At 33.7% G+C, this 13619-nt stretch overlaps 4 protein-coding genes across 4 annotated transcripts; 2 read left to right on the forward strand and 2 right to left on the reverse strand.

Moving 5' to 3' along the window:
• Nucleotides 1-9: 9 nt before the first annotated feature.
• Nucleotides 10-1862, reverse strand: LOC132804287 (uncharacterized). Its single transcript, XM_060818464.1, has one exon. It carries the CDS (start codon nucleotides 685-687, stop codon nucleotides 73-75), a length of 615 nt encoding a protein of 204 aa, XP_060674447.1. The 5' UTR covers nucleotides 688-1862; the 3' UTR covers nucleotides 10-72.
• Nucleotides 1863-2000: 138 nt separating this feature from the next.
• On the reverse strand, nucleotides 2001-2863 carry LOC132804288 (small ribosomal subunit protein bTHXc). The gene is made up of 3 exons (XM_060818465.1): nucleotides 2561-2863; nucleotides 2397-2461; nucleotides 2001-2289 (listed from the first exon to the last, which is right to left on the reverse strand). Exons 1-3 carry the CDS (start codon nucleotides 2724-2726, stop codon nucleotides 2155-2157), a joined length of 366 nt encoding a protein of 121 aa, XP_060674448.1. The 5' UTR covers nucleotides 2727-2863; the 3' UTR covers nucleotides 2001-2154.
• Nucleotides 2864-6939: 4076 nt separating this feature from the next.
• On the forward strand, nucleotides 6940-8773 carry LOC132804153 (uncharacterized). Its single transcript, XM_060818141.1, has one exon. The coding sequence runs from the start codon at nucleotides 7066-7068 to the stop codon at nucleotides 8431-8433; it is 1368 nt and encodes a 455-aa protein (XP_060674124.1). The 5' UTR covers nucleotides 6940-7065; the 3' UTR covers nucleotides 8434-8773.
• Nucleotides 8774-11807: 3034 nt separating this feature from the next.
• Nucleotides 11808-13256, forward strand: LOC132804276 (uncharacterized). The gene has a single exon (XM_060818440.1). It carries the CDS (start codon nucleotides 11847-11849, stop codon nucleotides 13068-13070), a length of 1224 nt encoding a protein of 407 aa, XP_060674423.1. The 5' UTR covers nucleotides 11808-11846; the 3' UTR covers nucleotides 13071-13256.
• Nucleotides 13257-13619: the final 363 nt, after the last annotated feature.

Here is a 13619-nt window from a genome sequence, read left to right on the forward strand (position 1 = left end):
TCCTTCGTATATGAATAAAAAAAAAACAAAAAACTGTTTCTGTTTTTTTTTGTGAGATGTTCAAAAGTTTAATTACAATTTCTGTTTTCTTCCAAAAATTGCAATCTTTATCCGTCTGATCAACTTCAATCTGAATCTAAATCCTCTACACCTCCAAAAGCCGAATCCGGGCAATCTCCGGAACGACTTTTTTCTAGTCAATTTCCTATTCCCAATTCTTACCTTTGTCTTAACAAAGCCAAAATCACCATCCAAGAAGTTACCACCCGAAGCAGATCTATTTTGACCATCATCAATCTCTGAATCGACGTTGGGTCTATACTGCTTGATGGATGCCCATGGATCAATATGACTTTCTTGATCTGAATCACCACTCCATAAAGGTATAGGCTTGATCAAAGGGGACCCACTGTAATTTTCAAAATAGGTGGCCAAACTAGTATGTTCCATCTCAAATAATCTCCTTAAAGATGTGCTTCCTGTTTTCATCAAATTGAACAAACTACTACTTCTTTGAGATGCAGAGAAGGATGAACACGAAGCCGATGAGGAAGACAAGGAAGATGATGACCGATATTGTTCTTTCTGGTACTCTATTATCTGCCTGACTCTCTGTTTTTGAGCGTCTGTGTCAATAAAGCAAGTGGCTTCTTCTTCATCCTCCTCTTCTGTTATCTCTGATATCATCTTCTAGTCTGGGATAGATATGATTCTACCTTACGCAGAAGTACAAGAAAGAGTTAAAAAAACATCTATGATGGGACCGAGAGAACGACAATCCTCTATAAAAAGAATCTTGAAAGCCGGCGATGGAAAATATTTTCCATATAATTTTGTTTTGTTTTAAGGAAAGATGGTTTTTGCTTCCCAAAAGACAAGGTTCACTGTAGTTATCCAAAATTTTATTTTAATGAATAGATAACGTGTTGCATAATTTTTTCTACAGAATCCAAAGGAGAATACCAGAACTGAAACACCAAGTGGCAGATTGTAAGCTCGCTTTATGAACAGGTCAATAATAGATAATTATAAATCATGAAGAAAATGCTTGTTGCATATAAGTAAGGATTACATTATACCTGTCAAATTTAACTTTGAGTGGATCCTATTAAAAAATGGTTAATCTGAACCAAATTTGCCTATTTATTCTGCTAAAGAGCAAACTTCGATTTATTTGATAAACAGGATGACGAAATACAATCCATATCACAACTTTTCTTTTTTCTTTTTTTTTGTTTTTTCCGTCATCAATCCTGATAGAAAAATTATGTAAAATTAACCCAATTATGTCATGAATTTTGACAATCTATTTTTTTTTTTTAATATACATATTATGTAACTTATTCTTTTATTTTATTTATGTAAAATTTTAATACAATAATTTAATAAAATATATAATTGCAAATTATAAATATCTCAAACATACATTCGTTAGTTAATGGAACCAAGTTAAGCAAAATGGGTCAATGCATAGTCAGTCTAAATCCATCTATTTTATTCGTATGCTTCAAAAAGTTTTCCCCTGTTTTTTCATGATCACCCACCATTTATCAACTTTACATCCAAAGTGTACAAAATATAGCTGAAGAAATCATAATCCCCAAGCTTGAAGAAAAACACATTCCCAAATCACAAACAATCTTCAATATGGTCCACCTTTAATCACAGAAAGTCACAACCCAAATCACCAATATTAGTAGCCAATAACAAATTGAATCAAATTAAGCAAAATGGGTTAGCCCATAGTGAACTAACTCAATTTATTTCACTCATATGCTTCAAAATGTAATCCCTAGTTTTTTTTTTTTTTTTTTTTTTTTTTTTTTTTCCTAATCACCATTTACCAGTTTTACAACCAAAAAGTGTACAAAATATTGCTGAAAAAAATTATAATTCCCAAGCTTGAAGAAAAAACACATCCCAAAATCAATCAAACAAACTTCAATCCAATCCAACCTTAATCACAGAAATTCAAAACCCCCAAAAATCAAAAACAAATATTAGCAGCAAGATAACAAATTGCGTCACAAATAGAATCATTGTATGTGAAATTCGTACAAACAGGAGCGATAAAAAAGAAATTGACGGTTCAGAAATTACAGTAGAAATTGAAGTTAAGAAAAGCTTTTATGGGTCTTAAACAATATTTGAATATTAGTTGGAAAAGAGAGATTCATCAATTTCAATCTTCACAACTTCATTGTCTTCATACTTATCTTTTCTAGGTGGCGACGGAGGAACCGGTAGCCTTGGTGGTCCTCTCCCTTTCTTCTTGTTCCTCGGCCTCGCCTAAATTTAATCTCTCAACCATTATTTCATTTTTTCTCCGATTTTCTCATAATCAAGAATATGAAAATATAAAAAATAAAAAGAAATTAAAAAAAAAAATTCCTTACATTGCCATAGGAGTGATTGAAACGCTTTCCTCTTTCAGTCTTCTTATCACCTCTACCACAGTACACTGCAACAAGAAGAATATGAAGAACTAGGGCATATATACATATATATATATATATATATACACACACACACAGATACAAACATATGTAATTACATGTACCTAAGGGGACCGATGGAGTAGTGGTAGTAGTGGCGGAGACTGAAATCGAAGCGGTGGAAGATGAAAACGGCGAGGCTAGGGTTTCAGATTGGGAAAACGAAATGCGAGAGCCGAGACCAAGAGATTGCGAAGCTATTGGGAAAGCTCCGAGTAACAGCGACGCCATGGACGGAGCTCAAGATAAACGGATAAGGTTTTTAGAGAGAAATTCTGTTTTGGCTTCCCCTTTCTCTCTCTCGCTCGCTTATATTTACACTTTCGCAGTTCTCAGAGTGAATTTATTTTATCGTCCCGTTGTGGATTTGTACGGGAATATATTTTGAGGTTATAATTACTATTTTACAAAACTGATTTTTCATGTCCAGAAAAAAAAAAAAAAAAAAAAAAGGGTTTAAACGACGGTTATCAACCACAAGTGGATCACCTATCAATCGGAATTATTATTATTATTATTTTTTTGAAAAATCGGAATTATTATTATTATTATTTTTTATAAATAAGAAGGAAAAGAGAAAAGGTTTATAGTAATTTATTATTAGATTAAAAAAGCGTGGGGTTTATAAAGCTTATTAACATGTGTATATAGAACCACCCATCGACTTTGCAGATACAGAACCAAAATATATTGGGCTTGTTAACAAACTCTGGACACGTGTTACTTTCGAAGGCGTTCAATTCAGTGAATAATTGGCTCAAAATTACGCGGGGGGTTCTAAAAAACGACAGGGAAACCTATGCCGTAAATAAGCGAAGCAGAACGGATAGCCTCAATTCATGTACTAGGTAGCTGCTCTCTATCTGGGTCATCTCTTACGGTGAGCCGTGTGGAGTGGAACTCACTCCAGGCTGAAGGGTTTGGTTTAGGCACTGATAATGTGCAAGATCAGTGAGCTTCTTTCATCTTTTATACCTTTGTTGGTGTAAAATAGTTCGATTTATTTTCTGTTTGTTGTTCTGACTTGTGAATATTTTTGGGTTTCTATTTTCTTTTTGGGTAGAGCTTTTTTTTGTGCTCCATGTTAATCATTTCGTTTGTTTTGTCCACTTTTGTCTTTTTTTAATTACAACTCATTATCACCCATACCTGCAACTGGATTAGAGTGTCAAAAAAATACAAGCTTTAGAGTTTAGACCATCAATTGAGTTTATTTCTTTTAAAGCAAATGTTTATATTTTGTATGATTTCAGTATATGAACAAGTTCTATACACTACCATACTTTGCTTCCTTAGCTTACATTCCATTCATTTAGCTCAACTGTGTCAGAATGTGGGGGCTGGTACTAAGGACTTTCTACCTGTTGGAGGATATGTTTTAAAATTATTCCAAATTTTTTAGGAGAGAATTTATTCTAAAATTTTATAATAGTCGGTGAAATGGATACAGTTCTTTGAGTTTTGAATATAACCAATTTATTCTCTCCAACTATAAAAAGTGTTATACTGTGGGGGCACCGTATAATATATGTTCCGATAAAGAAGTTCTTGGATCTTATGACCATGGTAACAGAACAGAGCAAAGAGCTGTGGATGGAAGGTATAGACAACAAACCCAACACCGTGACCCAAGATCAATATCACAATTACTTGATTCTCTCATACATCATATTTTCTCTTCTTTTTTCCTGATATTTATATTGTCTAAATGAGTCATCTTTCCAAGTGCTGGTCACAGATTTGATTTTAACTTCATTTTTATGTTACGAAGATGAATTCCATAATAATATTACTTTCAATGTAATTAAACCAATATGTTCTTAAAGTTTGTTGGCAACTGTTTAAGACATCAAAAGCAAATCGGAGATTTGTTCATAACAAGGTTAAAGCTTCATACGCATTACAATTCTGAGACTATGTTGGTACAGTTAGATGATTGGTTAAAGTTTGTTATTCAAAAGTAAAAATGGAGTTAAATCTTGTTCACCTGGTTCTGTTCTTGGTGCAAGTTCATTAATTTTGCTTAAGTTGACAGAGATGAAGCCTTCTTTTTTAATCTTTCTGTTGGTTATGTGATTCAAAGAAGTCAAAGCTGGAGTTATTTTTCTGCATAGTTGCTGTCATCAAAACTACGTCGTTTCAACCTTATATCATTAAACAAAACTCACAGTTTTGGCTTGGTGGTTTAAAGAGAAGCTGGCAGTCACGTAAAGGCTTTCCAAGTGTCCTAACAGCAATAGAGATATGCAGCAATAGTTCTACAGCAGCAACAGTTCTGCAGCAGCAACAATTCTGCAGCAACCGTTTTCTTTGATGTTAATATAAATTAAGTTCTCTTTCTCTTTCCCTTTAAAAAAAAGTTTTTCTCTTTAGTATTCTCTTGGGTGAGAGTTGTGAGGTGAGAAAGGTTGTGAAAGGGGATTTTGGGTCTGGTATATGGGTTTTAGGTGGAGCTTCTAAAACAAAGAAAGAGAACTAGATAAGCTGTAAAACACATTCAGTTATAGTGCATTTGAACTCCTTGTGGAGCTCCGAGGACGTAGATTCAATCTTGAATCGAACCTCGTAAATTCTGTGGTGTTTTGATCTAGTTTATTATTTAATTTCTTAAATGTTTGTGTTGCTGAAATTGTAACACTTTCCCACTTTGAAAGTTCTCTCTTTGAAGGATGTGGAATTTGATGATGATTCACTTCGATGCCCTATTGTTGAGGATTTGCAATTAGACGGATTTACTATTGGAATATAGATCTTGGTGTTAGCTGAACGCATAGAAGTTTCTCATTGAGATACATGAACTTCACTAATAAGTCACTGAAAGGCCTAATTCTGGACTTCCCTTCCTTGGGAGATTAACTTTATATTGCTATTAGCTGAAGAACATTAGCATTCTTGGTCAAAGCCTGAACTCTTTATATCTTATTTTATGGCATGGCATGGAGGCCACATTTAGACTACCGAGTTTAGTTCGCTTGCGCAGTTCATGTTATTCCTTGTGAATCCTTTCGATTGAGACTCCTGACCTGTTGGAAGCCAATTTGACACTTGGGAACCAGATCGTGAAGAAAAATTCTTACTTTGATCTTGTTCGTTTTCTTCCAAACCTAAATTGCTTAAAGAAGAAGACACTCTGTTTTCTTGGAACAGGTATTTATAATTTGCTTATAGTTTGTGAAGTTCTTTTTATTTATCACAATCTTTGATTACAAGGTTGTAATGATGATACAAAGTTAGTAATTGATTGTGTTTAATACTGTTGTAGTTAGCATTTGCAGGTTCTCATTTTTCAAAAAATTATAAAGAAAAGGTGCCTTTGTCCCTTGCCTAATAAGTTGCTGAGAAATTCAGATTTAAGGGACGCTTAGCTTTGATGTGCACCTTCCATGGAGGGTCTTGGAATAAAAGAACTGAAGAATTGACCTTTATCATATGTGGTATTGGATTATGGTAAGTATAAGGCAACAGAGGGAGATAATCTGGACAATGCTGATCAAAATTTGAAAGATTGGTTCTGTTCAGTAAGATTTCATGTTTGTTTTGTTTATTTTTTTTTCCCTTTTTTTTTTTTGTTTATTTGTTTTTTGTATTGTGTTTTCTTGTTTTTTCAAATGTTATCTTGGTTAGATATTTAGCATTAAAAAAAAAAAAAAACAAAAAAAAAAGAAGAAGAAGAAGAAGAAGCTAGTATTCGAAATATCAAGATGTACTAATTAGTAACTACAAGCTACTTTCATGATTGATGAAATATTCAATCGTTGAAAACTTCTTGCATATGACATGAAGAATTCCAATTTTATTGCTTATAACAAAATGGGACCGACCATTAATACATGATATATATGTACGTATATAATCGTAATTGACTGATAGATCCACTGATGTAAAAATTTTACATAATAAACAACAAGCTCAATTAAAATCGAAGTGCTACATATTGTATATGTATATAACTTTTGTTTATTTCTCTTAAATTCAATGAAGGCTGGGGTGCAACTGTTACATATTTACATACCTCCAATAAAATCAGTCACTAACTTTTCCAAAATTAAATTAGCAATGAAATTTTATAAATTATTTAAGAGAATGAGCAGAATTTGTGAGATAATGTGTCCGATTGTACCACGCATGCTCTAGCATAACATGCATGATCCATTACAAGCAAGCATGATATTTAACTCCTTTGTTATAAATTTACTGCATATGAGGCCTTATTAATCCGGTCCTTAATTAAATCAGGAACTAAAAAAGGTTTCCCATGCTTGTTAATAGGTGTCCATGTCAGAGTACAGTAAACCAGGTCTTCTAAATAATTTTTCATTGCAGGGCAATTTTTTACATTTCTCCACTATTAGATTCACTCTCAGCTTCAGGGCTCTAATTATTTACTTCCAATATTCAAATATGACTCCTATCAGAGGCATTTAAAATGTTGATTCTAAGTCCGGCTCTAAAAAGCTACATGCAGATAAAGTCATAGAATATATACGAGCTTCCTATTTCAACCTTTTCGAAGAATCTCATCCTTTTTGTTCTGCTTAATCACTATATATCTTCTTTCTGAGTTCCATCTATGGCTTCCCCAAAGAAATTATCTTGCTGTAAGACTCTCACCTCTCTGAAAAGAGTGTCCCAAAAAATATTCGATAGATGGCCTCTGTTATCTTCTTTCTCTTTTGTTGCCTGTAAGACTCTCACCTCTGTGAAAAAAGTGTCCCAAAAAATATTCAATAGATGGCCTCTATTATCTTCTTTCTCTTTTGTTGCCTTAATCCTTATCTTCTTTGCTGATAGTATTTTCTCTAGTAATCTATCCCACCAAAATGCATACACCATAAACGAGAATATTTTTCTCAGAACCCAGAAAGCGATAGCAAAAATGCAGTTCTCCATGCAAGAAAAGGTTGACAAATTAGCTATGCTAGATGGTGAATATGAGATTGATCCAATGATTCCTCCAAAAAACGTCACGAAAGGCAAAAGAATCAAGTGGTTTCAGCAAAAACTTCCTGAGTTTGAGATACTCAGTTCGACCAATTTGTCGAAGCAATTTCATGGGCGGGTTTTGGAGTTTCTCAACAACGGCTGCAGCATCCAATTCTACATGGTCTGGCTCTCACCGGCAAGGTTCTTTGGAACCAGAGACTTCTTGTCCATTGACACTCTGTTCTATGCACACCCTCAAGGTTGCTTGATGATCATATCAAGAACCATGGATTCATCACGCGGTTATAGGATCCTAAAACCATTATTGGATCGGGGTTTCAAAGTTCTTGCCGTAACTCCAGACTTGCCCTTCCTAGTGAAGAACACCCCAGCTGAAGCTTGGCTTGAAGAGCTGAAAAGCGGCAAGATAGACCCTGGTTTTATCCCATTGTCACAAAACCTCTGCAACCTCATTAGACTTACAGTTTTGCATAAATATGGAGGTGTTTATTTGGACACGGACATGATAGTTCTGAGAGATTTCTCAGAGCTGAAGAATTCAGTCGGAGCACAAACTATAGATCCAGTGTCAAAGCGATGGCTAAGATTGAATGGTGCAGTAATGGTGTTTGATATACATCATCCAATTCTGCTTGATTTCATAGAGGAATTTTCATCAACTTTCGATGGAAACTCATGGGGATTCAATGGACCTTATTTGGTTAGTAGGGTTATGAAGAGAGTTGGAGGGAGACGCGGTTATAACATGACGGTGATGCGGCCGGAGGCGTTTTATCCGGTGAATTGGTCTAAGATTCACAGGCTTTTCAGGAAGCCGGAGAGGACGGCGGAGCGTAGATGGGTGGAAAGGACTGTGAATGAGCTAACTGATGAAGGTGGAAAAACTTATGCAGTGCACTTATGGAATAAGAAAAGCAAAGGGTTTAAGATTGAAGAGGGGAGTGTCATGGAAAGACTAATCTTACATCATTGTGTCATTTGTGAGAACATATAGAAAAAAAAAAATCTCAGTACTGCCGGAGTTTGATTTCCCTGAACACAAGCGTATGGCCTCATATATGGGTCCCAAAAGTGCTTGTATCAAACTCACTGAGTACTTAAAATTTCCTCGGACGTCAGAAGATGAAGCACTGTAGAAGCTAGCTGGCTCTGCTTCAAACTTGCACACCCTCATCTCAAAGATTCGATTTTCTTTTTTTTTTCTTGTGTTGTTTTATTTTTTAAGAATAATATTCGAATTCATATTTCCCCAATCCTCATGTATAACAATTGCAATTGTTTATAGGGATGCATACCCTCTAATTTTTTAATTTTTATGTTTCGCATTTACCTTTGGATTTCCGTTAGTATAGCGATACGTATCCTCTATTTTATAATTTTTATGTCTCACGTTTACCTTCGGATTTCCATTAGTGATGAATTAGGAATAGTTTCATAGTTTTAAAAATTGTTTTTTCATAGAAAAAATTGCTTTATCATGTTAATTAATTTTGCTAAAATGCTGAATATGAACTACATGTAATCCTGAATAACATATTAAAGCCGATAATGTATTTCATGAATTACATATAGTTAGATGTTTAATAATATGGGTGTGTAAACTTTAGCAAGACTGCCATGTTAATTTATAGTAAAGGTTAATTTTATCTGCAATATTTGAGGTTTACCTTAATTCCAAAATCCACCTTTAGGTTTGAGGAAATTCAATTGCAGCCCCAACCTTTAGTTTTATACCCTTAAAGGTAACTGTTGAAGGATAATTTTGTAAATCCACTTATTTTGACATCTGTAAGATGCTGTGTAGGATGATATGGTAGCTAAATAGGATGCCACCTAATAATTCATGTAGCACCTTGCTATTTTATCCATTCTTATCTTTCTTTTACTTTTCTATAATTTTCTATAATGTAAAAACTCACCTTTTTATTTTTTTATTATTAAAATTTTTCATTAATTTAACCTGAAAGAGAAGCTAGCATTGTAACTTTCTAACTTTTTAATAAAACAGAGCGAAGAGAAGCTGAGGATGAAAGGTATAGAAAACAAATTAAACCCAACACCATGACCCAAGATTGAATATCACAATTACTTGATTCTCTCATACATCATATTTTGTCCTTCTTTTCTGATATTTTTGTATTGGCCTAATGAGTCATCTTTGCAAGCGTTGGTCATAGATTTGGGTTTCAACTCCATTTTCAGGTTACAAAGATGAATTCCATAAAAATATCACTTTCAATGTATAACCAAACCAATAAGTTCTTAAAAGATCGTTGTCAACTTTTTGAGACATCAAAAGCAAATAGAAGATTCGTTCATAACAAGTTTTAAGCTTCATATGCATTACAATTCCGGGGACTTTTTGTGGAATTAGATGATTGGTAAAAGTTTGTTATTCAAAGTAAAATGGAGCTAGATCTCCACGTCAAACATTATAGTTCAACTGGGTTCTGTTCTTGGTGCAAGTTCATTAATTCTGCTTAAGTTGACGGAGATGCAGCTTCAAGTTGGAGTTCCCTTCTCCTTTAAAACCTTTCCCACTCTGAAAGTTCTCTATTTTAAGGATGTGGAATAAGATGATGAAACGCTTTGAGATCTTATTTCAGGATGCCCTATTGTTAAAAATTTGTTAGTTGAACACTCAGAAATTTCTAATTAAGATGCATATTAACTTTACTAACAAGTCGTCGAAAGGCCTAATTTCTGCAACTTCCCTCCTTGAGGGATTAACTTTATATTGCTAGCAGTCGAAGATATAGCATAAGCATCCTTAGTCAAAGCCTGAAATCTATATATCTTATAGTATGGCATGCTATGGAGGCCACACATTCATAACGCTGATTTTGTTTGCTTGCGCTGTTAATGTTATTCCTTGTGTGAATCCTTTCGATTGAGGCTCCCAACCTATTAGAAGCCAATTTGACACTTGGGAACCTGATCATGAAGAAAAATTCATACTTTGATCTATTTTCGTTTTCTTTCAAATCTGAATTAATGCTTAAAAAAGATAGCATTCTCCGTTCTGTTGGAACCGGTATTTATAATTTGCTTATAGTTTGTGAAGTTCTTTTTAGTTATCACAGTCTTTGATTACAAGGTTGTGAATGAATGATACAAAGTTAGTCACTTATATTGTCTAGTAGACTAATACTGTTGTGGTTAACATTTGTAGGTTCTCATTCTTCAAAAAAATTATAAAGAAAACGTGCTTTTGTCCCTTGGCCTAATCTGAAGTATCTTAAGGTTGATATCCAGATTTAAGGGACGCTTTGCTTTGATCTGCACCTTCCATGGAGACTCTTAAAATAAAGAACTGCAGAATTTGAATATGGTAAGTGTAACGCAACAGAGGGAGAAATTTGGACAATGCTAGGTCAAAATTTAAAATATTGGTTCAAATCAGTAAGTTTTCGTGTTTGTTTGTTATTGTTTTTATTTATTTTTGTGTTTTTATTATTATTATTATTATTATTATTATTATTATTATTTTATGCTTTTATTATTATTATTATTATTTTCAAATGTTATCTTAGGTAGATATTTCAAATGTCATGGTGTACAAATTAGTAACTACGAGCTACTTTCATGATTATGAAATAATTAATCACTGAAAATTTCTTGTTCGTGTGACATAAAAGAACTCCGATTTTATTGCTTATCACAAAATGGGACCGCCCATTAAATACATGATATATATATATATATATATTATGTACATATATAATCATTACTGTTTGATAGATCCACTGATGTAAAAATTATACATAATTAACAACAAGCTGATCAATTAAAACCAAAGTGCTACATATGTATATATATGTATACATATATATAAATACATATGACTTTTGTCTGTTTCTTTAAATTCGTTAAAGTCTGTAACCATTACATAGATTACATACCTCTAAAAATATCAGGGTCATTAACTTTTTCAAAAAATAAATCGGTGATGAAATTTTATAAACTATTTAGAAGAATGTGCAGAATTTGTGAGATAATGTGTCCAATTGCAGCAATCATGCTCTAGCATAACATGTATGATCCATCACAAGCATGCATCATATTCAACTCCTTTATTATAAATTAACTGCATATAATGCTCATTAATTAATCTTAGTCCATAAATAATTTTTTATTACAGGGCAATTTCACATTAATTTCTCCCATTTATTTGATTCACTATCAGCTTCAGGGCTCAAATTACTTACTTCCTTACATATTTAAATATGACTCCTATCATAGTCATTTAAAACGTTGATGCCAAGGGCAGCTCTCAAAGGTAACGTGCACATTATAACACAACCTTTTTCTAAGGATCTTGATATTTTTGTTCTCCTTACTCACTACTATACGTATATATACATAGATATATATATATATATATCTTCTTTCTGAGCTCCAATATCTATGGCTTCCCAAAAGAAAATATTCGATAAATGGCCACTTTTATTAACTTCTTTCCCTCTTGTTGCCTTCATCTTTATCTTCTATGCCAATAGCATGTTCTCTAATATACCACCTTCCCACCAACAGGTATACACCGGAAAGGAGAATGTGAAAGAGAAAATTCAGTTCCCCATAAAACAAGAAAAGGTTGAGGATTTAGCTTTATCAGATGATGAATATGATATCGATCCAATGATTCCTCCAGAAAACCTCACCAAAGAAGAAAGACACGAGTGGTTCAAGCAGAGACTTCCTCAGGTTGAGATACTCGGTTCAACCAACTTGACCAAGCAATTTCATGGCAGAGTTTTGGAGTTTCTCAGTAAGGGCTGCAGCGTCCAATTCTACATGGTCTGGCTCTCACCGGCAAAGTTCTTCGGAACCCGAGATTTCTTGGCCATAGACACCGTGTTCAAATCCCACCCTCAAGGTTGCTTGATGATCATATCAAGAACCATGGATTCATCACGCGGTTATAGGATCCTAAAACCATTACTGGATCGCGGTTTCAAAGTTCTTGCTGTAACTCCAGACTTGCCCTTCCTAGTGAAGAACACCCCAGCTGAAGCTTGGCTTGAAGGACTGAAGAGCAGCAAGATAGACCCTGGTTTTATCCCATTGCCACAAAACCTTGCCAACCTCATTAGACTTACGGTTTTATACAAATATGGAGGTGTTTATTTGGACACAGACATCATAATTCTGAGAGATTTCTCAGAGCTGAGGAATTCAATAGGAGCACAAAGTATAGATCGAGCGACAAAGCAATGGACAATACTGAATAATGCAGTAATGGTGTTTGATATGAACCATCCAATTCTACTTGATTTTATGAAGGAGTTCTCATTAACTTTCAATGGAAACATATGGGGATTCAATGGGCCATTTTTGCTTACTAGGGTTATGAAGAGAGTTGGAAGTGATTATAATGTAACGGTGCTGCCACCGGAGGCGTTTTATCCGGTGGATTGGTTTAAGATTCACAGGCTTTTCAAGAAGCCGGAGATCGCGGCGGAGTGTAGATGGATTAAAAGCTCACTGAATGAGCTCAATGGTAATGGTGGAAATATTTATGCATTGCACTTATGGAATAAGAGAAGCAAAAAGTTGAAGGTTGGAGAGGGAAGTGTCATGGAAAGACTAATCTTAGATCATTGTGTCATTTGTGAGAACATATATGCCTAGGCATCGGGAAATTTACTTCTTCTTTTTTTCCTATTAATTTTTGATTACATATTTCCCAATCCTCATATATAACGATTGGGATTGTTTGTTGGGTACACATACCCTCTAATTTTTAAATTTGTATGTTTCACATTTACCTTTGGTTGTCCATTAGCGATGAATTAGGAATAGTTTGTTAATTTTAAATTTGTTTTTGGGTTAATTTTATTTACTTTTCTTAAAATTTGATTCAAATATAATTCGATCTCAGTGGCTTTAAAAATATCACTTATCTTATCTTAAATTTCAAATAGTTTTCATTTTTATTATTTCATTCATATCTTTTAAAATAATTTTCACTTGTAAATATTACTAGCTATAATTTTCAAATTTTAAAACATTAAAATTAGACTTAATACAAATCCCAAAGAATCTAGATGAAAATTTTTCTTTATTTTATTATTATTATTTTTCATTATTATTATTATTTTTTTTTTTTGGGGTTAATTTTGCTACAATGCCGGATTTGGGATACATATACTCCCGAAGTCCAGATAATATATTTTATGA

Source organism: Ziziphus jujuba, chromosome 6 (genome assembly GCF_031755915.1).
Source record: "Ziziphus jujuba cultivar Dongzao chromosome 6, ASM3175591v1".
Taxonomy (NCBI): Eukaryota; Viridiplantae; Streptophyta; class Magnoliopsida; order Rosales; family Rhamnaceae; genus Ziziphus; species Ziziphus jujuba.